The 27,924-nt window shown below is 50.1% G+C and overlaps 2 protein-coding genes across 3 annotated transcripts; both read left to right on the top strand.

Annotated features, from left to right (window-relative positions):
- Nucleotides 1-23,398, top strand: SEC23B (SEC23 homolog B, COPII coat complex component). Of its 2 annotated transcripts, XM_009673122.2 has the most exons (21): nt 1-131; nt 656-834; nt 6,200-6,435; nt 7,490-7,547; nt 8,193-8,279; nt 8,473-8,709; nt 9,091-9,176; nt 9,992-10,136; nt 10,697-10,855; nt 11,742-11,857; nt 13,092-13,215; nt 13,693-13,773; nt 14,287-14,376; nt 15,196-15,302; nt 15,488-15,641; nt 17,110-17,187; nt 17,492-17,653; nt 18,407-18,493; nt 19,783-19,938; nt 21,518-21,583; nt 23,035-23,398. In XM_009673122.2, exons 3-21 carry the CDS (start codon nt 6,215-6,217, stop codon nt 23,122-23,124), a joined length of 2,304 nt encoding a protein of 767 aa, XP_009671417.2. In that variant the 5' UTR covers nt 1-131; nt 656-834; nt 6,200-6,214; the 3' UTR covers nt 23,125-23,398. The 2 variants fall into 2 exon arrangements, with proteins under 2 accessions (XP_009671417.2, XP_068796894.1); XM_068940793.1 differs by lacking the exons at nt 1-131; nt 656-834 and adding an exon at nt 1,613-1,772.
- A 73-nt stretch (nt 23,399-23,471) lies between these two features.
- Nucleotides 23,472-26,115, top strand: SMIM26 (small integral membrane protein 26). The gene is made up of 3 exons (XM_068936528.1): nt 23,472-23,488; nt 23,535-23,842; nt 24,572-26,115. Exons 1-3 carry the CDS (start codon nt 23,472-23,474, stop codon nt 24,757-24,759), a joined length of 513 nt encoding a protein of 170 aa, XP_068792629.1. The 3' UTR covers nt 24,760-26,115.
- The last annotated feature ends 1,809 nt before the right edge of the window (nt 26,116-27,924 follow it).

Raw genomic sequence — 27,924 nt, 5'->3', positions numbered from 1 at the left:
ATACTAGTCATATCAGCATCCCCAGATCTCTCCTGATCAGAGAGTCTGAGCAACTGGGCTGGGTTTTCCTCAAAGGCTGGGGACTTCCTTGTGGAGTGAGGAAACTCTGTTGCCTTAAGCCAGCCATAAAGGTAAAGCAGGCTCACACCTATTTTCTGGCAGTAGCACGGGAAGGAAATCCAGCTTACCTGTGTCAGGCGTATTTTGAAGTAAATACTGGAAACATGGTATCTGAATGGAAGAAGACAAGTATTGTCAAAGGATGCAAGTTCTCAGAGCAAACAGAATTAGGCAAATATTATATTGGTCCTTTACAAGCCATCAATTTTTAGATGCTTGAGCATAACGAAGCCAGAGTAAAATACTAAATAAATTCAGTGATACGTTACAGTTCCTGTGAGCATGGAGAGGACTTAGCAAGTGCGAAAGCACACTGCAAGAGGTGACAGTTCTCCCAGGCTAGTAGGCACACTTCAAAATTTCACAGAAATTTGAGTTACTCCTGACTCAGTCTATTAGTAGTGTCTATGCAGTGTCTATGCTGTTTGTTCTTTCCTGACAAATCCCTGCTTGCTCAGGCTTGCACCTGCCTCAAGCTGCTAGTTATTTTTGTGCCAATATTCTCCTCTCCTCCTTTTGTGCCGATATTCTCCAGGAGCTCTCCCTGGTTTTCCTTCTACCTGCTGCCAGTTGTGGATTTAAAAAAGCAACACGCAAACCCATACTATCATGAGAGGAGAGGTGAAAAACCACTGGGGACAGAGAGCGTAAAGGACATAAGCCAGATCCTTTTCCTGTAATGCTCCAATCAATAGATGGAGAGAGAGGCTGCAGGTAAGCCAGAGAAAACCATTTCCAGTGTCTCACTTGGTCTAATCTTTTCCCTCCTTATCTGTCCTGACCGGCCAACTCTACGTTGCAGGCCCCATGGCCAGGCAGCATAGCGGCTTTGGTGGGGGCACCTTCCGCTGAGACGTTTTGCAGAGGTGACTCGCAAGGGAAACGCTGTCTGAGCCTGGGAATCGAGCCCCAAACGAGGCATCGTGGGACTTGCGGTTGACTTTTTTTTTTTTTTTTAAAAGGCCGCTGCGGTTTTTCGGTGGAGAAGGGGCCTCGACAGCAGGGTCCACAACCCACAGCGTTGGTAGGCCTTGACGTGGGTGCCGCGCCGGCACAGGCTGCCAGCGCGGACCATGCAAGAGCGACGGCCGCGTAAAGGCGGTCGATGCTTGTAACGGCCTTAGAAGGCAGAAGCTGCCCGAGGGGACTCCTCGGCGTCGGTACCCGGCCGCAGCGAAGGCGCGCGTTGCGTTGCGTTGCGTTGGAGCGGGTGCCCGCCCGCTGGCTGCTGGTGAACGCGGGTAACGGGAGACGGCCGTTCCGCCCGCGCGAACGTTGCCTTAACGTCGCCCTCGCTCTGCCGCTAGCGTGAGAAAAGCACGCGCCAGCCCGGCCGCCTGCCCCCACCCCGCCATCCGCCACGCTTCTCCGCCCATCTTTACTAGGGGCACCCTCTTCCCGGGCCGGTGACCGCCGCGCACGGTGCCCTTAACCAAAATGGCCGGCCCGACGCCTCCGCCGCCATGTCTTCTAACCTCCCCCCCCAGCCTTCTTCCGAACGTTGCGCCAGCTGCCCTTAGCTAAGATGGCGGCGGAGGTCGAGGCGTGCTGGTGCCGCCATTTTGCCTGAGGGCACCCCCTACCGCTGAGCTGGCCTTCCTGGGCGCGCGGGGAGTGCCGGGAGCAGCAGGCGGCGGCGGCGGCGCGGGCAGGTGGGCGCCGATCCGGGGCCGGGACCGGGACCTTGGGCGGGGGGGGGTCCCCGTATGGCCGCGCTGGGGTCGGCGGTGTCCCCGTCCGGCAGCGCCGGGGGTCGGCGGTGTCCCCGTCCGGCCGCGCCGGGGTCGGCGGTGTCCCCGTCCGGCAGTGCCGGGGGTCGGCGGTGTCCCCGTCCGGCAGCGCTGGGGTCGGCGGTGTCCCCGTCCGGCCGTGCCGGGGGTCGGCGGTGTCCCCGTCCGGCAGCGCTGGAGTCGGCGGTGTCCCCGTCCGGCAGTGCTGGGGTCGGCGGTGTCCCCGTCCGGCCGTGCCGGGGGTCGGCGGTGTCCCCGTCCAGCAGCGCTGGGGTCGGCGGTGTCCCCGTCCGGCAGCGCCGGGGTCGGCGGTGTCCCCGTCCGGCCGTGCTGGGGTCGGCGGTGTCCCCGTCCGGCAGCGCTGGGGTCGGCGGTGTCCCCGTCCGGCCGTGCCGGGGGTCGGCGGTGTCCCCGTCCGGCAGCGCTGGAGTCGGCGGTGTCCCCGTCCGGCAGTGCTGGGGTCGGCGGTGTCCCCGTCCGGCCGTGCCGGGGGTCGGCGGTGTCCCCGTCCGGCCGTGCCGGGGGTCGGCGGTGTCCCCGTCCGGCAGCGCTGGAGTCGGCGGTGTCCCCGTCCGGCAGTGCTGGGGTCGGCGGTGTCCCCGTCCGGCCGTGCCGGGGGTCGGCGGTGTCCCCGTCCAGCAGCGCTGGGGTCGGCGGTGTCCCCGTCCGGCAGCGCCGGGGTCGGCGGTGTCCCCGTCCGGCCGTGCTGGGGTCGGCGGTGTCCCCGTCCGGCAGCGCTGGGGTCGGCGGTGTCCCCGTCCGGCCGTGCCGGGGGTCGGCGGTGTCCCCGTCCGGCAGCGCTGGGGTCGGCGGTGTCCCCGTCCGGCCGTGCCGGGGGTCGGCGGTGTCCCCGTCTGGCCGCACTGGGGTCGGCGGTGTCCCCGTCCGGCCGCGCTGGGGTCGGCGGTGTCCCCGTCCGGCAGTGCTGGGGTCGGCGGTGTCCCCGTCCGGCAGCGGTAGGGTCGGCGGTGTCCCCGTCCGGCAGCGCCGGGGGTCGGCGGTGTCCCCGTCCGGCAGCGGTAGGGTCGGCGGTGTCCCCGTCCGGCAGCGCCGGGGGTCGGCGGTGTCCCCGTCCGGCCGTGCTGGGGTCGGCGGTGTCCCCGTCCAGCAGCACTGGGGTCGGCGGTGTCCCCGTCCGGCGGTGCCGGGGGTCGGCGGTGTCCCCGTCCGGCCGCGCCGGGGGTCGGCGGTGTCCCCGTCCGGCAGCGCTGGGGTCGGCGGTGTCCCCGTCCGGCAGTGCCGGGGGTCGGCGGTGTCCCCGTCCAGCAGCGCCGGGGGTCGGCGGTGTCCCCGTCCGGCCGCGCTGGGGTCGGCGGTGTCCCCGTCCGGCCGCGCTGGGGTCGGCGGTGTCCCCGTCCGGCCGTGCTGGGGGTCGGCGGTGTCCCCGTCCGGCCGCGCTGGGGTCGGCGGTGTCCCCGTCCGGCCGTGCTGGGGGTCGGCGGTGTCCCCGTCTGGCCGCACTGGGGTCGGCGGTGTCCCCGTCCGGCCGCGCTGGGGTCGGCGGTGTCCCCGTCCGGCAGTGCCGGGGGTCGGCGGTGTCCCCGTCCGGCAGCGGTAGGGTCGGCGGTGTCCCCGTCCGGCAGCGCCGGGGGTCGGCGGTGTCCCCGTCCGGCAGCGCCGGGGGTCGGCGGTGTCCCCGTCCGGCCGTGCTGGGGTCGGCGGTGTCCCCGTCCAGCAGCACTGGGGTCGGCGGTGTCCCCGTCCGGCGGCGCCGGGGGTCGGCGGTGTCCCCGTCCGGCCGCGCCGGGGGTCGGCGGTGTCCCCGTCCGGCAGCGCTGGGGTCGGCGGTGTCCCCGTCCGGCAGTGCCGGGGGTCGGCGGTGTCCCCGTCCGGCCGTGCTGGGGTCGGCGGTGTCCCCCTCCGGCCGCGCTGGGGTCGGCAGTGTCCCCGTCCGGCCGTGCCGGGGGTCGGCGGTGTCCCCATCCGGCAGTGCCGGGGTCGGCAGTGTCCCCGTCCAGCAGCACTGGGGTCGGCGGTGTCCCCGTCCGGCAGCGCTGGGGTCGGCGGTGTCCCCGTCTGGCCGTGCCGGGGGTCGGCGGTGTCCCCGTCCAGCAGCACTGGGGTCGGCGGTGTCCTCGTCCAGCAGCGCCGGGGGTCGGCGGTGTCCCCGTCCGGCAGCGCCGGGGGTCGGCGGTGTCCCCGTCCGGCAGCGCTGGGGTCGGCGGTGTCCCTGTCTGGCCGCGGTGGGGTCGGCGGTGTCCCCGTCCGGCAGCGCCGGGGGTCGGCGGTGTCCCCGTCCGGCCGTGCCGGGGGTCGGCGGTGTCCCCGTCCGGCCGCGCTGGGGGTCGGCGGTGTCCCCGTCCGGCAGCGCCGGGGTCGGCGGTGTCCCCGTCCGGCAGTGCCGGGGTCGGCGGTGTCCCCGTCCAGCCGTGCCGGGGTCGGCGGTGTCCCCGTCCGGCCGCGCTGGGGTCGGCGGTGTCCCCGTCCGGCAGCGCTGGGGTCGGTGGTGTCCCCGTCCGGCCGCGCTGGGGTCGGTGGTGTCCCCGTCCAGCAGTGCCGGGGGTCGGCGGTATCCCCGTCCGGCCGTGCCGGGGGTCGGCGGTGTCCCCGTCCGGCAGTGCCGGGGGTCGGCGGTGTCCCCGTCCGGCAGCGCTGGGGTCGGTGATGTCCCCGTCCAGCCGTGCCGGGGGTCGGCGGTGTCCCCGTCCGGCCGTGCTGGGGTCGGCGGTGTCCCCGTCCGGCAGCACTGGGGTCGGCGGTGTCCCCGTCCGGCCGTGCTGGGGTCGGCGGTGTCCCCGTCCGGCAGTGCCGGGGGTCGGCGGTGTCCCCGTCCGGCAGCACTGGGGTCGGCGGTGTCCCCGTACGGCCGCGCTGGGGCCGTGGTGTCTCCCACAGCCGTGCTGGGAGCGGGCCTGGGCCCTCTGCGGTGGTCCCCGTAGCAGAGCGAGGCTGAGCGGTGTCCCCGGTAGCCTGGCCGGGTGGGGGATCCCCTGTGCTAGGCCTCCGTGGTGTCCCCAGCGGCCGTGCTGGCGGCAGCCCAGCTCGGCTGGGCGGGAGGTCGCTGGGATCCCCTGTAGCACTGCCAGTCCCCTACGGCGGCTGGGGAAACCTCACCGATGCGGCTGCCCGTGCTGCGGTCCGATCCGTCCCCTGGCCAGGGGCTTCGCCGTCCCCCCCCGGCGCTGGGACAAACGTGTGAGATCTTTTACAGGGAAGCTCAGCTCTGCCGTTTATGCCGACTGACCCATCTTCAGTGGGGACGCGTCGCTGCGCCGATGAATTTGTCCTTCCAGAAGTGGGGGCAGAAATACAGAGCGATATCTGTGAACTTGATATACGTCCTGAATCAAAGGGACAAACAAAAGAGCGATGAGCGTGGTGGCTGGGGGAAGCGCTCTGTTATTACTTCTCTGGGGGAGGTGACGCTTCTGATTTCTCAAACTGGTGCCCCTCTGAACGTCCCAGATGCAATGAGGACTGTGAACAAAGTAATCACGGAGGACCTGCAGCAATATGTGAAACTTTGGATTTCTTTGGCCTTGCCCTGTTTGAGGCCAGAGTGGGTGATGGTGCTGCTGTATTTGGCTCTACGAGTTGCTTTCAGTGCTGCAGAGCGTTTGCAGACTTGGCTGGACTTGAGGAGCGAGTTTTTCTCTTGGCTTGTCCCTTTTCTCAAAGGTAGTGATGGCCCGAGAGCTCTTGTTTTGATCTTGTCCCGCTTCTTACTCTGAAGAGTTTTGTAAGGCGGTACAGAGAATGATTTCTCTGGTGTGTTGGTGATATCACTCCTTAAATTATGTCTTTTCTGAAGTCTGCTGGACTCTTAATTCCTCCCTTACAGGAGGATGCCGTATGCAGAGGGTGTCTTAAATCCCTGAAGACCTTTTTGACCTTTTTGTCCTGCACTCCTTTTTCTCTGTAAGGAGGGCAGACTGGCTGCAAAGCGGTATTTGTGAAGAGTGTTTTGGTCTCAAACTTAGCCTCCTTTGCTCCCCCCAAGGTTTTATTCAAAGGCTACAGCATGCATTGCAAATTTGTCCTGTTTTCCTTTCCTGATCCCCTTTGGGCAGGCCTGAGGCTAGGTAGATGCTGGGATATTAAATGTGATATCCGCACGATAAAACACTTGCATTCTGGCTTTGAGTGTCAGATTTTCTTGTTTCTTTGTTGGATCTGGTTGGATTTGAATTACTTGTGTGGGATGTTGATCAGAGCGCCGGACAGAAAAGATTAATGTAGTTATATGGTTCATTTGATAATGGGATTAACTCATTAAAACGTATTAGCTTTGTCTTGCAACATCTGTTGTCTACGTATAGTTCAAGTCTGCTGACTTCCCTTGCGATGCTGTTGTCCGGACAGATGACCGCGGCCTGCATACGTGTTGCTTATGTTGCCCTTCCTTTCAGAGCTTCTGCAGTCCCATGGCGACATATCTAGAGTTCATTCAACAAAACGAGGAACGTGATGGAGTGCGTTTTAGTTGGAACGTATGGCCCTCCAGCAGGCTGGAGGCCACCAGGATGGTCGTCCCCCTGGCCTGTCTGCTGACTCCGCTGAAGGAACGTCTCGACCTGCCACCTGTGCAGTATGAACCGGTGCTTTGTAGCAGACCGACTTGCAAAGCAGTACTCAACCCACTCTGGTATGAATTTCTTAGCCGGGGGCATTAAGAGATGGATAGTATCTAGTTTTTAATCTAAACTTTACTACTTCCTCGTTCCCCTTTTACTCGGCCCAGTGCCTGGCAGCCTCTTTCGTTTAGGCGCAGTGATAATTGTTAAATCCTTGTGTGCTTAGTGAGGTGTGTTGAATGCCAGCCTGTTACTAGAGCTGCCAGAACCAGAGGAGAGAAGAAAGCCTTCAGAGAGACTGTTAAACCAGAGCTAACGTGGCAATGGCCAATCCCGCTCCCATCCCATTGTGGGAATTCGGTGGTGAATGATGAAACGAAGCAGAGACGCTGATTATACAGATACTGTCCTCTGGGCTGTGACACTGACTTGGTTTCCTGCTTCCTACACATCCTGCTGCTCACAGGTCCATTCCAATATGAGCATCAAGGTTTTCTTTGGCATTTTACTGAGAATTAGAGGGGAATGATCTCTGATCCAAAGCCACTTGATGATCATACGTAGTCGGAGCACACTGTGGGCTGAGGAATATCCGGGAAGGGAGCTGTTGCCAGTAAGAGGGACAGAAAGTAAGAAGGGATCAAGCCTGAGAAACAAGAACACGCATGTGTTTTACTACACTAGAGTTACAGCATGTCCCGGGGGGTGAGGAGAGTAAACTCTCTGGGGCAGGGAACAGCCTATTTGTCCTGTGTTTGAACAGGATTTAGGTGGATGGCTCTTGCTCTGTGACTGGAGCACTTGTGTGCTACAGCTGTACAAATAATAAGACTACTGAGATAAGCCTGAGCATAGTAGAAGAATGACTAGATACCAGTCTTTGTCTGCCAGAGGCGAAGCTTCAGAGAGCTGTCAGTGATCCACTGGGGCGACGAGCTTGGAAACTGCTGGGCGGGATGAGCTAAGGGGACTTTCTGGCATTGGAGCGAGAGTCTGGATCCCTGGAACTGTGTCATTAAAAGTTTCTTCATCTGCGCTGTGAACCAGCATAGGTAACTGAGAAGCTGGACTGTAACGTTGTTGCTGTACTTGTGCTAAACATCTCTCCTCTTTCCCTTCTTGCAGCCAAGTTGACTATCGCGCCAAGCTCTGGGCTTGTAATTTCTGTTTTCAGAGAAACCAGGTAGGTTGAAAAAAGCTTCAGCCCTTTCATCGTCTTCCATAGCCAGCCTGTTTTCTTGTCAGTGAGCATTTTATTGATGGCCTTCCCTGGAAAAGGATGTTAAGAGTAGCAGAAATCCCGCCTTTCTAGATTCCTTCTCTTGCTGAGCCCAGGCCAGAATTACTTGTTAATCAAGCTGCTTTACGTGATATCTTGTCTGTTTTCAGTTCACTTTTGCCAATGTTTTTGCCAGCATGCAGGGCACAGAAAGGAGATACAGCGCTGTTTTGTTTCACGTGTTTCCAATATGTTCTTTGCATATTATAGTTCCTGTTCTTGCCAAGCATGAATTTCATTAGATTGTAGTAGACTTTTGCCATCAGAAACTGTCACGTGGCCAAGCAAGTTTCAGCTAATGCGTAGCCACTGCTTTAGTTGTGCCTTTTAGTTATAGTGGACTGAGTAGCTGTCCATCCTGCTGGCTGTCTGTTCTTAGGGAAATAGCAGTACTGGACCCATGTTGTGGATTAGTCAAGTTGGTGCAATGACAGTAAACAAAGAGTTGAATAACCTTAACATAAGCGAGGCAACATCTGTAACGCAGAGGGGAGCCCTCCGTTTCTATCGTGCAACTTCCTTGTCCTAATTTCTGGTTCTCTTTTTCAGTTTCCTCCAGCATATGCAGGCATATCTGAGCTCAATCAACCAGCAGAACTTATGCCTCAGTTTTCAACAATTGAATATATAGTACAGGTAAGTGAATCACAGGCAAGTTTGAAGCTCCCGGAAATGTCTTGTTTGTGACATCTGAGGTATGTTTTTGTTTCGCTTAAGATTTCCACAGCGTGCTTAAGACCAGACTCATTTTATTCCTTGTCTGGAGAGCATTATAAAGTGTCACTTAACATATGCGCATGCCCAGTAACTCCATCTCTTTCCACATTAGCGAGGTCCTCAGACACCGTTGATCTTCCTGTATGTTGTTGACACGTGCTTGGAAGAGGACGACTTACAGGCGCTGAAGGAGTCCCTGCAGATGTCCCTGAGTCTGCTGCCTGCTGACGCTCTGGTGGGGCTTATCACTTTTGGCAGAATGATCCAGGTTCACGAGCTGAGCTGTGAAGGGATTTCCAAGAGTTATGTGTTTAGGGGCACAAAGGACCTGACAGCTAAGCAGATACAGGTATGTTCTGCCATCTCTTAGGCCAGTGGCTTGTTCCTGTTAGCTCCATCGACACCACCGCTGGTCTTTCAAGCTTTGGGTTTGCAGGGAGGAAGGGTTCAGTGCTCTTGATTATTTGCTACTCTATTTCCCTCCCAACATCTGTCGTGTCTTTTTGTAAAAACTCCTTGAAAGCTTTCTCAAGATAGAGTTCATGTGATTCCTCACGCAATGGACCCATCGGTCCATTACCAAGGGGAATGCAAAGATTAATCATTCCGCAGATTTCAATGAATTTAATTCTGCAGTGTTGGGGACCTCAGGGTGTATTGCTTGACAGCAAATAATGGGTTTAGGATTTCAGTACTACATCTCCTCTGCCTCCTCTTTACTATTCCGTAGGATATGCTTGGGCTTTCAAGGCCAGCTGTCCCCATTCAACAGGGAAGACCTGTTCAACCCCAGGAACAACCTGTTATTTCAAGCAGGTAAGTGTGTTGGTTACACCAGCACAGCACAAGGGCAACTCAGGTGCTGTGTGCCCCTTTGGACCCACACTTCTAAACATAGGTTTCTTAAAACAAGTCTTTTTAAGAAGATTCAAATGGTACTGTCTCGTCAAAGTTATTTCTCTGCAAAAAATGCTACATTTTTACTAGAGCAGCAGGCAACACATTAGACTTCTGTAGCATCTTGGTCTTGCAGTTGCAAGAACACGGTTGCCATTCAGACTAGGTTTCTACCTGAAAAAATGTAGAGTAGCTGTCTTTGGAAAGCATCTTGCTTCGGGGTTGTATGCATTTGGAGCAAGGGTCTGTCTTTCAGTCTTTTCGATTGTCCAGCTGATGGAGGCTTGGTCTATGCATAACAATCCTAGGTATGACCCCCCACCTCCTGCCCAGTTAAGTCCAAAACATGATTGGCAGGCAGGCAGTGATCCCTGAAGAATAAAGCCATATTTGCCTTTGTTGAATACAATTCTGTCTTTCTCATCCCTTCTTTTGCTGTGGCAGCTCTTGTGGATTTTGTTAAACTAAATCACCACTGAAGTCTTTTCCTATGCTTTATGTGACTTTGCCTTCTTGTCGGTTCCTGATGTCTTGCTTTGTTCAAATGGTTTGTGTTTCACAGGCCTGTTATCTTAGAAAGTTTGGATGTAAGATGGGAGTACTCCACATGACTCTCTGCTTCTGATAACTCTGTCCGTGCAATTTGTGTGTGCCAGGAACAAAAAGGCACCTTCTTTCCTCCTTGAACTGAAGAGGCTTGTGAACAGTAAAACATTGATTTTGAATTTTTGCAGGTTTCTGCAGCCAGTACATAAGATTGACATGAATTTAACAGATCTGCTTGGAGAACTGCAAAGGGACCCATGGCCAGTGACCCAGGGAAAGAGGCCTTTACGGTCCACTGGAGTAGCTCTTTCTATTGCTGTCGGCTTATTGGAGGTACTCTTAGCGCTGCTGTTTGTTTGAAATGAGCTGGTCAAAGTAAGCATTTTGCAGTCTTTGCTGAGACACATGCAGGTCACAGTCCAGCTTGGTCTGCGTCTCAGTTATGTTGGGATGCAGAGGTATAATTTGTTTCCACTGACATTTGACATGAGTTAGCACCAGTTGGTGTAGAGCGAGCTGAAAATTTACATCTAAACGATGAAAGATGCAAGCATTTAAAGGTCTCTGATTTTTGTGTGCACTGCCAAATGCAGATGATGGATGAACCCAGTGCATACTAAGCGTCATCTAAGACATAAGGACAAAGGAGAACAGAGACTGCCTGCTTCCTGTTGTGAAGACATGAAGCCTGACCTAGCCTGGGTCTAAACTCGAGAGTGCTGTGCCTGTCGGGAAATGCACTGTTATTTATTGAGGTGGCCTCTAGCAGAGGCAGGTCCTTAATGATGTTACAGAAGTGCGCATCAGGCTCTTCTCTAAAGAAAAGCATTGTTGCTCTTTAATCAATCTCTCTCTCTCTCTCTCTCTAATACAAGGCCTTATTTTTATTTTAGGGCACCTTTCCAAACACAGGGGCCAGGATAATGTTGTTTACAGGTGGGCCACCGACACAAGGACCAGGCATGGTCGTAGGAGATGAACTGAAAACACCCATCCGTTCTTGGCATGACATAGAGAAGGACAACGCAAGGTTCATGAAGAAGGCCACCAAAGTAGGTGCTGATGTCTGCTGGGGGCAAAGGCACACGCAGTAGCTTGGGTTTGCTAGTGGGCGTGACATAGTCTGCTTAAAGGCAAAACTGAATGTTGTGGAAGTCAGAACACTAAGCGGGGGGATAGGGAGTGACACAAACCTGTGTACACTGCTATGTAGACAGCTGCCCAAACCTTCTCTAGGGAATAAATACGTCCTGCTCTCTTGATATGCAAGCGGTATATCAGACACGTATGGGTGTCCATGAAGAGTGCGTTAATGCCTTTCTGTGCATTAAGGTGTGACAACGGTCCTCAAAGAAAGGGTAAAACAGAATTCCTGCTAGTTACTTCTCCAGGAGTCTTGTGTCTTCTGAGAGAATGAGGTACTTCAGTGTAGTTTCTCAGTGTCTATCTGATGGTGAGTGGACAGTTTGTTCATCAACGTTGTTGTATCTCCTTCTGGAGTTGGGGGGAAATTGCCTATCTGCCAAGAACTGGTCGCTTCACAAAAGCTTCCCTATGGCAGAATACTTAAAACAGTTAAAATGGCAGGCATGAAATGTGCCTGGCAGCTTAGAGAAAGCAATACAACACCTGTCCTCTTAACTAGCACCTAGAAACCTCTGGGTTCCCCATAAGTTATCACAGGCAAAGAGCCCACACTTGGTTGAGGATAGCAGTTCATGTCCTCTCTGTATTTGTGACTTGCAACTCAAGCTCATGCAAATGCAAACATTGCAGGAGGGAGAATCATACTCCAGTGGACAGCTGGTCGCTTATTACAGCACTGGTAGTCGCTTTATTTGTGGCTTGTGTCTCATGTGCTGGCCTCATTTGGAGAGCAGAAGAAAAAGTGCCCATCACAGTGTCCTAAACCCCATGTATGTTGTCTGTTTTCCCTAGCACTATGAGACTTTGGCTAATCGCACGGCTGCCAACGGTCATTGCATTGACATCTATGCCTGCGCCCTGGATCAGACCGGCCTGCTGGAGATGAAGTGTTGTGCAAACCTCACTGGGTAGGTTTTGCAGCAGGGAAGCACAAATGCACCTGTATTCTTCAGAGGCGGGGTAACTGTTCAGAAAACAGTTAATTTGCTATTAGGGCAAAAGGGTGCATTTTTGGTCATTTTGTTCTAAACCGTGGTTTGAATTTGCCAGGAAGTATATGACAAACCTCCCCTGACTCCAGTCCACATTTCTGAAGTCTCAAAACAGCATGTGAATTAACACTGCTGGTAAAAAAACTCGATGTTCTGCTTTGAGAAAGGTATTCTAAAGCATGGTGCAGCTTGTCTTCTGCAAATACTTTCTGTCTTCTCGGGAGGTAGCAAATATCCTTTCCAGAGGAGATGCGATATAGAAGCCACGCTCTGTGGCGTGTGCATGACCAAAGGGCGATCACAAGACAAGAGCTTCAGGCACGGTTATTGGAAACTTCCTTTGTGTGGGCCAGAATGGATTTTCTATGCTTAACAGCTCGCTTGTGCTTCCTCCAGGGATTCTTGACCTCCCTGTTTTACGTAACAGCTGTATGGGCCAAGTGTCCGTGTTGCATACTGATGGAAACCTTATAATCTCTGTGAAAAAGGCTGTGTGCTAAACCGGGCCTTGTAGGGACTCACCATGTCTTAATTGGACGTTTGAAGTCTGCTCGCTCTAGGGAGCCAAAAGATGGTTTGGGCAAACGCAAGGTATTTGTAAAGAATCACTTTTCTGCTCAGTATGTGGAAGAGAGATTGTTTGACCCTTTGGCTGTGTTACTAAGTCTTATGCAGTCAGACCTGGGTTTATTAAAGGAACTGGGAACGCCACTACATCTTTTGTTAACGGAGCAAAGATGCATGCACCAGGCTTTGTGATGCGGCTGTGCAGCCATCCCGTTTGCAGTGTGGGTGGCTCCAGCCCTGCCCCCAGCCCTTCTTGGGGGAAGCAGGCTGAGCAGAGCTCTTTCCTAGGTTGGGAATTTTGTAACCAGTGGAACATTATCTTGTTTAAGGCAACTAAAGGGCTGCCGGAAAAAAAGGGAGTTGAGAAAACAAGCTGGCAAAGATGGAGCATTAACTTGTCTGGCTTTGGAGGCATGCATGAATCTTCATCGCCTGATGCAGACTCCGCCTAGACAAAGACACGTTTAAAAGCAGTTTCTGCCTGTGTTTGCATGCATAAGAGTTGGAGGGAATGTATCCTTTGTGATTTATTTCTGGTTCCTAGTTGTTTCAGTTCCCTTGGGTATCTGCTTTTCCTTCCTAGAGGTCACATGGTGATGGGAGACTCCTTCAACACCTCTCTCTTCAAGCAGACCTTCCAGCGAGTGTTTAACAAAGGGTTCAATGGGGAATTTCAGATGGCTTTTGGTGCAAGTTTGGAAGTGAAGGTGAGAGATTAATCTCATTGGATGACATTAACTGGGAAATGCAAGTGCTGTTAACTGGAGAGTTGCTTAAGTGTTTGGGTTGTAGCAAATTCTACACTTTTGAGCTGAGCTTTAGCGTGTACTTTGGAAGAAGCTGCAGGCTGGATTGAGTGGAGGGATTTTTGTTTGAAAGTTGATTAAATTTGTGTTTAAAAAAAAAAAAAAAAGCTTGAGCTGTGCCTCTCCTCACCCTGCAAGGAACATTTCACATTCTGTAGTGATGACTATGGATATCTCTTCATTATTAAAATGTGACTACGTTGATTCTCTTACCTTCAGCAACTGTAGCAATAAGTGACTCTGAAGAGTACTCAGAGCTCCTTTCCCTGACAGCCACATGTATGCCCTTTCTGATTAAAGTTGAGCAGCTGATTTATCCTCTGTGTGTTCTATTTGACTAACCTGATTTTTTTTAAAATTGTTTTGACCCTGTTCTAGACTTCTAGGGAGCTGAAAATTGCAGGAGCTATTGGACCATGCATATCCCTGAATGCTAAAGGGCTATGTGTCTCTGAAAATGTAAGTTTATAATGGAATGTGGTATAACTGTTATTAAAGAAGTAAATAAACAGTGCAAAGTTTGTATCTAGACCTACAGCTCAGCTGGAATGTCAGATTTTTCAAGAAGAGCAATTTGGAAACATCCCTAAGAAATACAGTCTCTTCTAGACTAAATCCTTGCCCCATAAAGCCTCATTTTAACTGTTTGTCATCTCAGTAACTTAATTCACTTCCAGAAGATAGAAATCCAGAAGGTCTTCCATGACATGAGTTTGGGTGAATGAGCACTGGCACAGGTTGCCCAGAGAGGTTGTGGAGCCTCCTTCTCTGGAGATCTTCAAAACCCGCCTGGACGCGATCCTGTGCAATCCAGATGACCCTGCTTGAGCAGGGGGGTTGGACTAGATGATCTCCAGAGCTCCCTTCCAACCTTGGCCATTCTGCCATTCTGTGACTTGTACCTCTGTAACATAAGCTTGTGTTACCCACTGCTACAGGTAAAAATGCTACTTTCTGTTCAATTCTGTGCAGGAGCTCGGAATTGGAGGAACATCTCAATGGAAAATTTGCAGCCTAGATCCAAGCACAACTCTGGCCATTTACTTTGAAGTGGTAAATCAGGTTGGTCCTGGCTTTTCTTTCTTTGGTCTTAACTTTTTATACCCCAAAATATTTGTTTGAAATTGGGCCAGCAAATGCAGTGACTTCCCTTGGGTTACAGATGGACAGTTGCAAAGTAATCGAGCGTTTTGTGTCAAAGAAGCATTCTCAGTTTGTTTTCATAGGCGTAAATTGCCTAATAATTTTATTTTGTATAAACCTGCATTCTTTCTTCCTGTCTTCTTCCTGTGGTATTTATATCACAAAGAAGAAATTGTCTTTATGGAATTCATTGCTATTAGGTGCTGTGGAGAATAAAAGTATAAAAGCCTTCAAATTCCTGGAGGACTTCTCCTCCAGCTCACTAGTATGTGATGATTCAGAAGCAACTTCTGGCTGGGGAAGTTTCCGAGCATGTGGCAGCTAGAAGCTAGGAGGGTTGCCCCAAAGGAATTCCATTCTATGGGCCTCTTTTTTTTTGTCTGCTCTGTCATGGGAGTTTGCTACTGTTGGGAATAAGATGCCGGACTCAAAGGACCTTTTCTCAGAACTCATACGGTCATTCTTAACGTTCCGTGCTGTAAAGATGATAAGTTGCCGCCATCCTGTAAGGGACCAGCTGATGAAGGGTCAGCTACAATACTAAATGGGCCCAGCACCACTTGACTTTGAGGGCTGCTGGAAAGCGCAACACTAGCAGACACCTCTCTCTTCTCTGATCCATCTCAAGCTTGTACTTATTCTATGACTGCTTGAATGATGCCCTGGAATTGTCTCTGTAGTGCACAGAGCTATGGAGAAGCCAGCCTGTTTTGAAGGCTTGCCTTGTTTCATTTGCAGCACAACGCACCAATTCCTCAGGGAGGCAGAGGGGCAGTTCAGTTTGTCACTCAGTACCAACACTCCAGTACGCAGAAACGCATTCGAGTCACCACCATAGCCAGAAAGTGAGTATTTCATGCCAGTTCTTTGGCAGACTAGCAGAAACTCTAGCCACAGTCTGTGCTGGAATTTTTCAAGCCTTTTGTTGCATGTATCGGCTGCAGAGTATTTGGCACAAGGGGGATGAATCTGGTGTGGGTTTTGCTGAAGATGAATGCACACAGCACTAACCCTTTACTCACCCTTTAAGTTGGGCAGATGCGCAGAGTCAACTCCAGCATATCGAAGCTGCATTTGACCAGGAAGCAGCTGCTGTGCTGATGGCACGGCTAGGAGTGTACAGAGCTGAATCCGAGGAGGGACCCGATGTACTGCGGTGGCTTGACAGACAGCTGATCAGACTGGTAAGACTGATGGACTGCAGTTGAATGCGTTCTTGATTTTAATAAAAATGGTCTTTGGAAATTAAAAGGTCCTTTTTTTGCCCGAGCGACTCACTTCCTTTGTGCTGTGATCAGGGCCCCATAGTTGTAATATGTGATGACTCGGAAGCCAGTATGATCAGTGTATTTGTGATGGGGTGGGTAAGCATCCCATCATGCTGAAAGGGTTAAGCCTGAGGGTAAAGCAGTTGGGTGGGGACCTCTGGAAGTTTCTGGTTTAATCCCCTGCTCAAAGCAGGGCCAGCTTCAGAGTTAGAGGAGGATGCTCCAGGCGTTGTTCAAGTGAGCTTTGAAGATCTCCAGGGATGGAGATTCCCTTGCTTCTCTTGACAACCAGTGTTTGACCAGTTCCAGTGTTTGACCACCGTCACTGTGAAATTTTTTTTCCTCTTATTTTCAGTCAGAACTTCCCTTTCTCCAGCTACCCGTGAGGTAGCTGTAGGCAGCAGTATGATCTGCCAATCCTACTCTTCTCCAAGCTGTGTAAACCCAGCTTCCTCAGCCTCTCCTACATTGCATGCTCCAGCTTCTGACCAGCTTGGTGGCCCCTGCTAGACTTGTTCCAGTACGCCAGTGTCTGTCCTGTACTGGGGAGCTCCAAGCTGGACATAGCGTTCAGATGTGGTCTCACCTGTGCCAAGTTCAGGGGAGTAGTTGCTTCCCAGCTCGTGGTAGTATTCCACAACTCCCTAGTTTCTCTTTCTTCAGCTTTCACAGGCCTGAACTGCCTAAACACACTCTGGCTTTGTCTGAACAACCATGTGGAGTTGATACTAACAGTTACGGCACATCAGACCCCGAAAAAAGCAGGGCCAGTGTGAAATAGAGATTCAGCTACCAAAACACACAATGACATATTGCACGCGGAAATGATTATGGAGCCATTTATAGCTAAAACTATTGATGCTGCTTATTTTCAGTGAAGCAGCTGCTGAAATTCCAGTCTGCTGCTGCTCTAGGAGGAAATAGAGTTGCTGCAGAAGTGTTTCATAATGTGCAAAGCACCTTAGGTATAAGGTAGTATCCCTGATTTAGTGAAAAAAATGAGTATTAGTAGCCCTATTTCTTTCATTCTTAGATAATTTTGAGTCTAGATTTTATATATTAAATAAGATAAAGAGATCACAGAATCACAGAATCGTTTAGGTTGGAAGGGACCTCTGGAGATCATCTAGTCCAACCTCCCTGCTCAAGCAGGGTCACCTAGAGCGTATTGCCCAGGATCACATCCAGGATCCATTCATCATTTTCATTCCAGTAAGATACAAAAGTCACTGACTTAAATAAGAATAGCCTGTACATTGTATATTACTTGCTATTGTCCCTTTCCCATCTTGGTTACTCTGTTTAAAAACAACAAAAAAAAAACTTCCAAAAAATGTTCATTCTAAAAAGGAGCTCACCGGAACATCCATATTGCCTCCAACAGTGTCAGAAGTTTGGACAGTACAACAAAGATGATCCCAACTCCTTCAGACTGTCAGAATCATTTTCTTTGTATCCCCAGGTAAGAACTGCACGTTCTGCAGATATGGGAAAAGTGTGCAAGGACGGGAGTGAGGATAAAGCATCTTGTTCCGTTTATCAGTTTCATGAGGGGAGGAACAGATGCTTTTTAAATTTGGCGAGCTAGTTCTGCAGTTCCGTGTTGCAAATGATGGTAAGGAAAGACTTTTGAGGAGTTAATAAGGAAGAGACTTTTTGGAGGAATTTGTTTGGAAAGATTGGACTTTGGTGGAGAAGGATATACTGATTGGACTTTGGAGAAGAATATACTGATATTTCTCTTCTCTCTCATCTTTGTGATGCAGTTCATGTTCCATTTGCGACGCTCCCCATTCCTGCAGGTCTTCAATAACAGCCCAGATGAATCATCTTATTACCGTCACCACTTTGCTAGGCAAGATCTGACACAGTCTCTCATTATGATCCAGCCCATCCTTTATGCTTATTCTTTCTATGGACCGCCTGAGGTGAGTCCCTGTTTAACAAAAAATGGTGGAATGATCCAAAATAATGAGTATTCAGTCAAAATAACACTATTTCATCAAAAAGGTCCTTTTTTTTTTTAAATCGGGGTACTTTTTGAAGGATGAGATGGGGTAGTGTAAATATATAAACTGTGATTTCAGTAACGTTACAGCTTTGATTAAAAAAAAAAAAAAAGGTGAATCCTGCAGTCGTCAATTGTGCTCTCGCTTCTCTGTCAGAGGCTGCCATCTCCACTGCCGTAAGTCAGCAAGCTTCAGCCCTTCAAGGTCAGAATCTCCCACCAGCTCTTTGTTTTCAGTTGTTTATGCAGCAATGTTAAACTATGCGCGAGTAGTCGACGGTCAGACACCGCTTGCCTTATACCAGCAGCATCCTTGGAAGGAGAGCGTTTGGCAGGAAAGAGATGCAGAAGCTACTGGAGTAACACTCTGAGTTCATGTATCAGGTTCCTTCTCAGTCTTGAGCGACTCATGATCATCTCAGATTAAACTTGGACAGTAAAGGAAATTGCTTGCTCACATACTGCATTGCATACAACAGCTAATAACCTGCTGTTCTGTTCAGTGCGGCCACGGGAGGCTGACCGCGCTCTGCAAGGCGTTCACACAGCCTGATAAGCTGTCGTGGAGTCCCCTCTAACCCGGCAAGGCAGAGCAATCTGCTCAGCCCAGCATGAAGGTTAATACAGTTGTGAGGGCTTAGCAGTGACTGACCTCCTTGTTTATTTCCCCCAGCCAGTGCTTTTGGACAGCAGCAGTATTCTTCCAGACAGAATCCTCCTGATGGATACGTTCTTCCAGATAGTTATCTACCTTGGTGAGGTACAGTGAAATATGTACTCTTTCTCTGCGCGCCCTCCCTCCTGCCATGCATGTGCACAACGTCTTTGTTTATATAAAATCAGCTGCTTGTGAAGACAGTGCTAGCCTACGCTGTTGACAGCTGCTCCTATATTCCTTCCACTGTGACCTCGAGGTTTAGACCAACATCCAAAGCCTTGGCTTTCCAGTGCCTCGTCGTCATGAAGACCTGTAGGTCTATATTTCAGTCCTGTCAGGTTTTGTAACAGAGCGGTAATGTACTATAGCTGGATAATAGAAGTGTCTCACACCCTAAAGAAGTTAATGGGGAAGGGGATGAAGCTCGCTTTCCTCTTCTTTCCCTGGGAATCTTCCTTTTCTTTGCCTCTTTCCCTCATATCCATTTTAGTCCTATTTGGGGAGTAGCCCTCATTCAGTTTCAGCAAACTAAATAAAATCTCTTCTACTTAAACACTGGCATCAAATTGGAGTAGTTTAAATAAACCCATCTTGGTTTATGATCAAATATTTCTATTAGTGAAAACTTTTTTGGGGAGGTGTTTTAACTCTTCCCTTTGTTTTTGAACTAGGCTTCTTTAGTGCTTATATTTAATGACTGTTACTACTATATTTATGGTTTGGCATGACAGTTTGCAGCAGCTCCGTTACTGTCTTCCTACTTCCCTCCAAATGGGATTTGTTCTCTTTTCTGAGAAGCAAGCAGGCATACCCGATTGACATGAACAGGAGTTGAAAGCTTGAGTCAACAATGACAAAATATCTTCCAAAGTTACCTTAAACAGTCTTGACCTACCTAAACTGTTGCAATTGAAGACATTCAGCTATTGGGTAACATTAGACTAAGAAGGGGCTAAGTGTCTGATCTGCAGATGTATAGCCCAATTATCAGCTACATGGTTACCTTGAAAATACTATAAAGCAATGGCTACTACCATTCAAGAGCAAGTCAAAATCAAAACATCAGTGCTTTATAAATGCTTTGTGTTTCTGTGTTGGTACAGGTTGAAACACAATGTCTTTGAAGTTCATTTTCAACACATTGCTCTTGCAATGCAGAAACTGGTACCAGCTTTTGTGTTAGTGCCTGCTTTTAATTTAAATTCAGGAACAGCAAATAAAAAAGCAAGCTTTCACTCTTTTGGCGAGTAGTGAAAGCATGTATTTGTCCAACGCTCTGTAAGCAGAAACACGTGTAATGTTCTGCTGCCTTAAAGACACGCGAGTTAAAAGAGGGAGGCTTGCAGAGAGGATCTCTACTAGTTTTTATTTCGTCCTTTTCCTGTTAATAGACTATTGCACAGTGGCAGAAAGCTGGTTACCAAGACATGCCTGAATATGAAAACTTCAAGCACTTACTGCAAGCCCCGCTGGATGATGCCCAGGAAATCTTGCAGACTAGATTCCCAATGCCACGTTACATCAACACTGAGCACGGGGGCAGTCAGGTAAGGAGCTTTATCCAAGAGCTCTTACTGCTACTGAATAGCGCAAATCCTGTCTTTTCTGCTTTTCTGAAAGGATGATTCGGTAAGTTAAATACAGCAGTAATTTGGCCGTCTAAAGTGTAGGGCTTACATCTTTTCTCATGAGCTCTTACTGCAAACGTATGTCTTTTAATAAGCCAGTTGCTCATTGGACATGCTTTTGAAATGTGAGGATGCAAAAAAACCAAAATAGCCAGCTTACTTATCTTTTATTCCCAATAGAGGCGGGGAAAGAAATGATTTGGCTAAGTATCAAAACCTACTCAAGATAGGGAGCACAGTCAGTTTGCTGGGACGGTAGTTACACTGAATGATTGAGCGTCTGTTCCTTTATTCTCGGATACTGAATGAGGATATAAAATAGTTCCTATTTTGGTTCTTCCTGGAATTACAGTTGTTCAGTACTTCTCTGTGACTGGCTCTTTTCTTTTTGTAGCAGTGAAGAGGTGAGAATTTGTGCTCCACAAGAAAAATTTGGTATTAAATTTCTGGTGTGAGCACGTTACGCTGGTTCTCCGCAGAACTCTGTTCCCAAGAGCAGCCGGGGGGCATGTGAGGGACAGTGCTGGTGACATGCCCTGCCAGACGAGCACCTCTTGCTGTGGCAGAGCAGCCCTTGCCACAGGGAGAGACCTGCAGGAGAACGTTTTTGCTTTCCAAGTGGAGTTGCCCACTGGCACTGCCTTGTGGTAAACTAACTCCAAATTGCAGCAGGGCAGGAAACACAACCGGCATGAACTCCTGCACTCGTTCTGAGAGGACGGGAAGATGCCGAAGTGTTTAACTTGACTTTCCCCTTTCCCTCCCCCAAGGATTCCTCCCCAACCTTTTTCTGTTACAAGGTTCCAGAACTTTGTTTCTTTCAAAACAATTTGTAAAATTGCAAGGTATTTTTGCAGTATTGTTTTCTCTGCCCTTTGGGAGTCACAGCTGGGCTATAACATCCCTTTTTTATCCTCACAAAACAGCTACCAGTTAAAGTCAGCAGATTCCTGCTCTAAATCCAGTAAAATAATCTGTAGAGCAGGGCTGTTTCTTCTTAACAAAGGCAGTGGGGAAGGAGGAGGCCGGGGGCTATGAAGCTGTGCATACCAGATGAGGAAGCATGTCGTGAGGCGGGATACAGCTGTCGTTAGTGTCTTATCTCAGATAAATCTGTGCCTGTTTATCCACGTGTTCCTTGCATCTATGGGACTAAGGTGCTGTTTCACTTTCTTCTCTCCATCTTCCTTTCCTGCGCTCCATGTAAGCATTGATAAATAACAAGTCTGACAGGTAGCGCTTGTTAACAGTGACCAAACTGTAGTCAAACGGGAGGTATGTGCTGAGCACAAGATCATGGCATTCATTGTGTGTTTACCATAGTTAACATCAGAGTACTTGCACTTGAACTTGAAACCTATTCACATTAAACTAGAACCTGGCTGGAAAAGGAGAGGAATGTGGCTAGTCATGTATCTGAGATGACAGGAGGTCTTGAGGGAGCTGACAGGTCTATCATTTTACAAAAATACCTCTCTGTAATGTTTTGTTTTAATAGGCCCGGTTCCTCTTGTCTAAAGTGAACCCTTCTCAGACCCACAACAACCTCTATGCGTGGGGACAGGTAAGCAATGGAAGAGCTGCTCATGTACGAGAATGCTGGAAAATGCACATTGTACATACGTGTCTGCATATTAGCCCTTCTGTTTCATCACGTGGTATTAGGCCATTAACAATGAGCTGGTTAGGTTCGTGCTGGTACTCCGACCCAAGAGCTTTTTGCAGACATGCATGGCTGGATTTGAAAATCACAGAATAGTTGGGGTCGGAAGGGACCTCTGGAGATCATGTGGTCCAACCCCTCTGCTCAGGCAGGGTCAGCCAGAGCAGGTTCCCCAGGCCCACATCCAGTTAGGTGTTGAATATCTTGCAATGGTTTGTGGCGCAAGGAAACAAAATTATTCTATGTAATAAAGAATATGATGGAATTGCTGGCTGAGACTATAATAGTTGTAGCAGTTAAGAGGACACAACTGACTGACAAGATTTTTGTCTGAAGCTTACGCAGAATAGGGTTTTTTTTTCAACCTGATTATTCAAATCCACAGTTATTGACAAGGTAAACAGTATTGGTGGGCAGCACTCGATGACTAGAAGATGTTGAGAATAAAGTTTTCAAGCCTGCAGGAATAAACTCATGTTCCTGTTATTGTAATGAACCCTCCAAAATTTTCAGCAAGATCCAGCTGACAGGCTGAAAGCTTGTTCTGCTGCCTTTTGGGCTTTTCCTCAGCATCTTGACCGTGCCAGGAGATGAGTGGTCTTCACTGGCAGTGGTTCACCTCTTTGTTCTCCCTTCTCGTATCCCACTACCCGTGCTGGGTGCGGGCACACCAGGAGGATATACTTGGTGTCCGCTGCTGAAGGAAGTGGATGGGTTGACACAGGCCATGGAAAGGAGCTAAATCCAAGACGGGCTCTGAAGCGGTTGCTCCTGCAAGCTTTGTTGATAAAAATAACCTAATGGATCTGAATGCCAAAAGCTGTAATTAACTTTTGCTAGGAGTTGCAGGTCCTCTGCATCTGGAAAGGCGGGCTAATTTGATTTAGAATATGCCCTTGCTGTTTTAGATGACTGGATGTAGAAATTTTATCCTCACTATTTTCTATACCTCTGGTCTAAAACTCTTAGGTCACAATTAATGTATGTAGTATTCTGGAAAAAATAACTAGTGTATAAGTACATACAGATACAGTTTATCTGAGAATACTAGTCTTTTATGTCCTCTTTCTTGATCTTGTTTGCGTAAAGCTCTGGGCAGAAAAAGATCCTAATGCTTTAGAAAGAAGAGATTTTTTTTCCCCTCCCAGTGCTGCAGATGGCATGGAAGGGTATTGTCAGGAGCGTTGTCAAAGAGCGGCGCCTTTCCACTAGCTCTGCCCTTTGCGACAGGGAAGGAAACGCGACTGATTTAGCAGGCAGTTAGCTCAGAGTGCTGACATCTGATTTGCCTAAGCTGGTTCCCAGTGCGAACAGTATTATTTTGGGCTCGCTATGTCTTTATTTTCCTGCAGGAATCGGGAGCTCCAATCTTAACGGATGATGTTAGTCTCCAGGTATTCATGGACCACCTGAAAAAGCTGGCCGTTTCAAGCGCATCCTAACTTTGATCTAAGCAAGCAGCAAGAGCAGAAGAGTTACGCTGATCATGTCGACGATGGAAGCGGAGCAGCTTATTGCATTCCCTTCTCTTTTAGACTAAGACTTTTAAATACTACATGAAATAAATATTAACGGAGAGTTTTGTACTTGGCCCCTCTAGCGATTAATTTATTTCTATTCCTTTTGGTCCCTCTTCTGTTTAATCCACGTTGTTTTTTCCAAACATTGTAATCAGAGCTGAAGGATGGTTTAGCTAATACAGATCGGAAGCCTTGAGCCTGTTTTTACATGTCTTGTGTTCTTAAGACGCTCCTTTCAGCGCCTCTCTTGGAAAGCAGGGGCTGCAGGAATGGAAAATAAAAGTGGGTAAGAGCATGAAGGCTTAGTAGTGTTCCAAGGGCGGCTGTGGGAGCGCTGGACATGGCAAACCTCCCTCGCCTTTCCGGAGAGGCGACGAGCGCGACGGCCGCCGCCATCTTCCCGCCGCCATTACCCAACCGCCGCCATCTTCCCGCCGCCCGTGCGCCCCGCCACGTGGGGCGGCGCCGGCCGCGCGATTGGTGGCGGAGCGCAGCCAATGGGTGCGGGCGTGGCTGGGGGCGATGCGGGCGGCGGTGTGGACGGCGCGCTCGGCCCTGCTGTACTCGGTGGGAGGTTGGACGCTGCTGGGGGCTCTGCTCCACCACACGCAGACCGGCGGCGGCGGCGGCGGGGGGCCCGGTACCGGCACCGGCTCGCGCGGCTCCGTCTCGGGTGACCTCCGACAGCGGCGGGGTGTACCCGCCCCCAGGCCCTGGGGGAAGGGCGTCCCCGGCTGCGAGGCCTCGGCCGCGTCTCCTCCCCCCCCCCCCCCCCCCCGACGTCAGGGCCGGGGCCGGGGCTAGAGCTGCCTCTGGGGGCTCCCAGGGCTGCTCTGGGCATGAGGCCGCCGTGCAGGACCTGCAGGGGACACCGCCGGGCCGGCCAGCCCCCCCCCCCCCTTGCTCTCAGGGTCTGCGGGCGCCCTGAAGGCAGACAGATGCCGCGCGGATGGGATAAGACGCGGGGTTTATCTGTGAGCAGAGCCTGGAGCCCCTGTGGCTTGTTGCGGCCTCCGTGTGCTGCAGCGAGATGAGAAAGGAGCTCTTCGGCCCTCTCGTTGCTGCTCGGAAGCCTGCCGCTCGGTACGGCGCGGTAGCGCGCAGCTAGCTTTGACGCGGAGGCCTTGGGAGCCGGTTGTTGGTGCTGCTGCTGCCGCCGTGCTGTTATCAGTCCAGTAGCAGCGCAGCAGCTTACCCGGGTAAATCACTTCTGTCAGCACGCTGGCCAGGTCTTTACTGTCTATTTCTCAAAATCTGAGAAGCAGCATGAAGACTGAATACATACGTAGCTGCTGTTTTTCCCTGATGAAGGGGGGATGAAATCTTCTGTTACTAATCTTTTTCTTTTCTTTCCTTCCCCCTTTCTTAGAGAAAGAAAGTGATCCTGAGGCAAGCCAAACGACCCGCAGAGAAGTAATTACTACCAACACACCTATAGGCCTACAAATCACGACGGTAGTAACGTACAATGAGACCGCTGAAACGCCTCTGGCTCGACTGTGCCAGCGTTTGAAGTCATTCCTTGAGTCCCATGATGGAGGTCCTTCTAAAAATTAACGTGGTCTGGAAGCATGGAGTTTTGTGCTGATGCAGAGGAGAGCTGGCTTGTCTGAGAAAGCCATCTTGATGTGCGATGTCAGAATGTCAGCGGAAACCTTTTTCTTGCGTTGTTGAAACAACAACAGATCCACATCCGAAATAATTTTGCAAAGCTTTGCAAACCTTCTCATCTGCTCAAATCGGCTGTTTTCTTTGCATATGTATTCAAATTATTAAACACGAACTGTCTTCAACTAAACGTGCTGCGAGATGTTAGTGTAACTGCATGCTACCCGGTGTGCAGTGTCTGACAATGTGACAAGGTGGCTGTTGCTCCATTTTTGTGGAATGGATTTGTTGGTGTGCAGGACCTACATGGGCGATCTGTGATCTGTTCTTCCACTGATTCAGTTCCTCAGCTGATTGTTTGGGAGCAACTGGTAAACTGGAAGGAATGTAGTTTGATCTTTGGGGTATTAGAGTTGTATCGTCCTTCAGAACTCTACAAGGTGAATGACTTTGGTGAAACATGAATTGCAAAGGTAGAAATACTATTGCTGGAAGCACTTGCATTTGGAAATTCAGTAACGCTATTAAATTCTCTTAACATTTTAAGAACCCAGCTAACATATCTGAAAATGTATTAAGTTGTCAGGGAAAGATGTTCTTTCAATTGCAAGCCTGGAGAATGTTCTGAAAGACATCAAAGAAGCTTTGCGCTTTTTTTCTTGGTTTTGTAACACAGTCCTAACTCAGCACCCCTGCATTAATGATGACAGTAGTAGCAAAGGTCCACGACAACAGATTTCCATTGCAAATAGAACAGCTTTAGGTGTAAACATGCATTAACTTGGAAAAAAAAGTTACAGTGCTTTTTCTCTTGTCTTTACAGTCACCTTGAGCATGCACAGGTGAGTGGATAAAGTACAAACCACTGAGAAATGGCAGGAAGACGACTAGTTTAAGCATTCTGTGACTGAAATAACCTTTCAGACAATAATTTATTACGAGGCAAAATTTGTCAATAGTGGTTCCCAATCTATTTTATAAGGCAGACCTTACAACCACTGCTGCTTCCTTTTCCTCAGCTGCTTCATCTTCCAGTTGTTGCTGCGATGTACTGGTGCCAGCTTTCGGCAAGGAACCGAAGCTAGTAAGTTGGGCAGAGCTTAATAGCTTTTGCTGTGTCTCAGCACTAGCTTTTGATGTTAAAAAGTCTCATGAGCCAGTTATGCCTCACTGATTGTGTTTAATAGCTGTGGTAGTGGTCTAGTGGTGTACGTGATGCAGGGCTATTATGGTACTAGTGCTTTATGAAACTTAAGAAGGAAAACGTAGGAAAACACAAAGCTAAAAATAAAGTTTATATATATATTTTTCCGTATTAACTGAGTCTTTAGCCAAGTGTCCAAGCACATTTTGCAGTCCTTATGTTCAGGACTATCACTGTAGTCCTGAAGCTGTTCTTGCACCCCTTCTATTTGGTCAAACATCCCTGCTTTGCTTTGGAGGACACTAGTAGTTCTGGACTGAGCCTGTTGTTTCAGTTCTGTTTGCTAGAGAGGATACCACATTTTTCTTCTAATTAGTAGTAGCATCCTGAAGATGGAAAAGGGAATGAACTGAGTCTTTTTGTGTATGTTAAGGGAGAGGCAGACCAAAGATTATTGGTTGTACAGTTTTTTTTTTTGATTGAACACATAAAACAGCTATCTTTTAATTTCATATTCCTCAGAGGAAAACCAGGGCCATGGGTAAAGCATTACTGTTTCTTACTAGAAAGCATCATTCAGCTAAGGACTGCTCATTTCAAGAGGAATTGAACGTATCTTGTGACTAGCCACAGAAACTATTTAATACAAATGCTCTCTAACACCTCAATAATGTATTAAAGACAACAATAAACACAACAACTTCTAGGTGAACTCAGCTGCAGTATTCAGGGCTCAAGGCTTAAGACTCAGACTTCATACTTCATTGTATTTGGAAGTCAAAAGATTCCTTTGTACCTAAGAAGAAAGCTAAACAGAGTAGAACACTGTTCACAGTGAACTACAGCCACTCAGCAAATCTTTCTGTGGCCTTAGCCCACTTGACAGGAAATTACATGCACACCTCTGTTGAACTGCGAAGCAAGCGGATACAACAGAGTCAAAAATGCTGACTGGGAAATAAGAGGACAGCCTTGGGCCAAGGGCCTGTAACACGCTCTTGGTGTAGCATCAGGCGTGATCCTTTGCAGCTTCCTACTAGAAAATCCCTTTGCTGATGTACCAGGATTGCCACCCGAGCTTCCTGTGATGACGCAGCAAAGAGACGTTGAGGTGTGAAACAGAAAACAGTAATGGGTGAGGGAGGGGAGAAACGTTTTTTGTCATATGGGACAAAAAATACGGACAGCAAATAGTTGCCAATAAAACCTAAGCGATCAAGACTTCACGAGAGGGCATCAACCCTTGGTCGTTCTGTAGGGAGAGCTATTGCTTACGGAGATTAAGAAATTCTCTGCAGTTCTCTCCATAGGTTTTGGCACTATATTCCCCATACATGGATTGTCTTTAAAGATGCCAGCTATTTTCTTTCCTGCTAAAGGCTGACCCTTGTTCTCTCCATAGGGGCTGTCCCTAATTTCTATAGGCAATCCCCCTTTCCATCACAGAATCTGTCTTCCAGTCTCTGAAGGCATTTTCCTTCCCCATAGCCAGTTCCCCCAAGTGTTGCCCTGCCCCTGTAAAAGCTGGTGCGACCCCCTAAGACCCCTTACAGGGACAGACCCTGGTCCTTATGGGCAGTATGTTCGCTTACAGGCGCTGCCCCGCGTCCAAGAGATCCTCTCTCCCTTACATGAGCCGTCCCTATAGACATTACCCCTTCCCCTGTGTTTGCTGACCCTCATTTTTATAGGGGGATTCCCCATCTTCTTATAGATACTGTGTCCCCTTATAGGAGGCTGCACCCAGGTCCTGGCACTTACACATGCTATATATGCGTCCCTTATAGGCTACTGCTCCCAGCAGCTGTTACTGCTAAGCTTCATCTCTACAGGGTTTTCCCCCAGTCTTTACGGACGTCACCTCCTTTTCTAGGAAGCTGCTCCCAGCCCCCGTTACCTGCAGACCCTCCTTTCTGCAGAGGCTTCTCCCTGTCCCTAGAGGCTATAGCCCTTTCCAGGAGGCTGCCACC

The sequence above is a fragment of the Struthio camelus genome, chromosome 3, assembly GCF_040807025.1.
Source record: "Struthio camelus isolate bStrCam1 chromosome 3, bStrCam1.hap1, whole genome shotgun sequence".
In the NCBI taxonomy this organism is placed as follows: Eukaryota; Metazoa; Chordata; class Aves; order Struthioniformes; family Struthionidae; genus Struthio; species Struthio camelus.
Note: the sequence above shows the minus strand (reverse complement) of the source record. Positions and strands in the feature narration are given on the sequence as shown.

Bases quoted from the DNA above. Each gene is read 5' to 3' on its own strand.
- SMIM26 (XM_068936528.1), top strand. The intron at 23,843-24,571 runs GTACCGGCACCG...CCCCTTTCTTAG, and splicing joins CGGCGGCGGCGGGGGGCCCG to AGAAAGAAAGTGATCCTGAG.
- SEC23B (XM_009673122.2), top strand. From the start codon at position 6,215: ATGGCGACATATCTAGAGTTCATTCAACAAAACGAGGAACGTGATGGA. The intron at 6,436-7,489 runs GTATGAATTTCT...CCCTTCTTGCAG, and splicing joins GCAGTACTCAACCCACTCTG to CCAAGTTGACTATCGCGCCA. The intron at 17,654-18,406 runs GTGAGTCCCTGT...TATTTCCCCCAG, and splicing joins CTTTCTATGGACCGCCTGAG to CCAGTGCTTTTGGACAGCAG.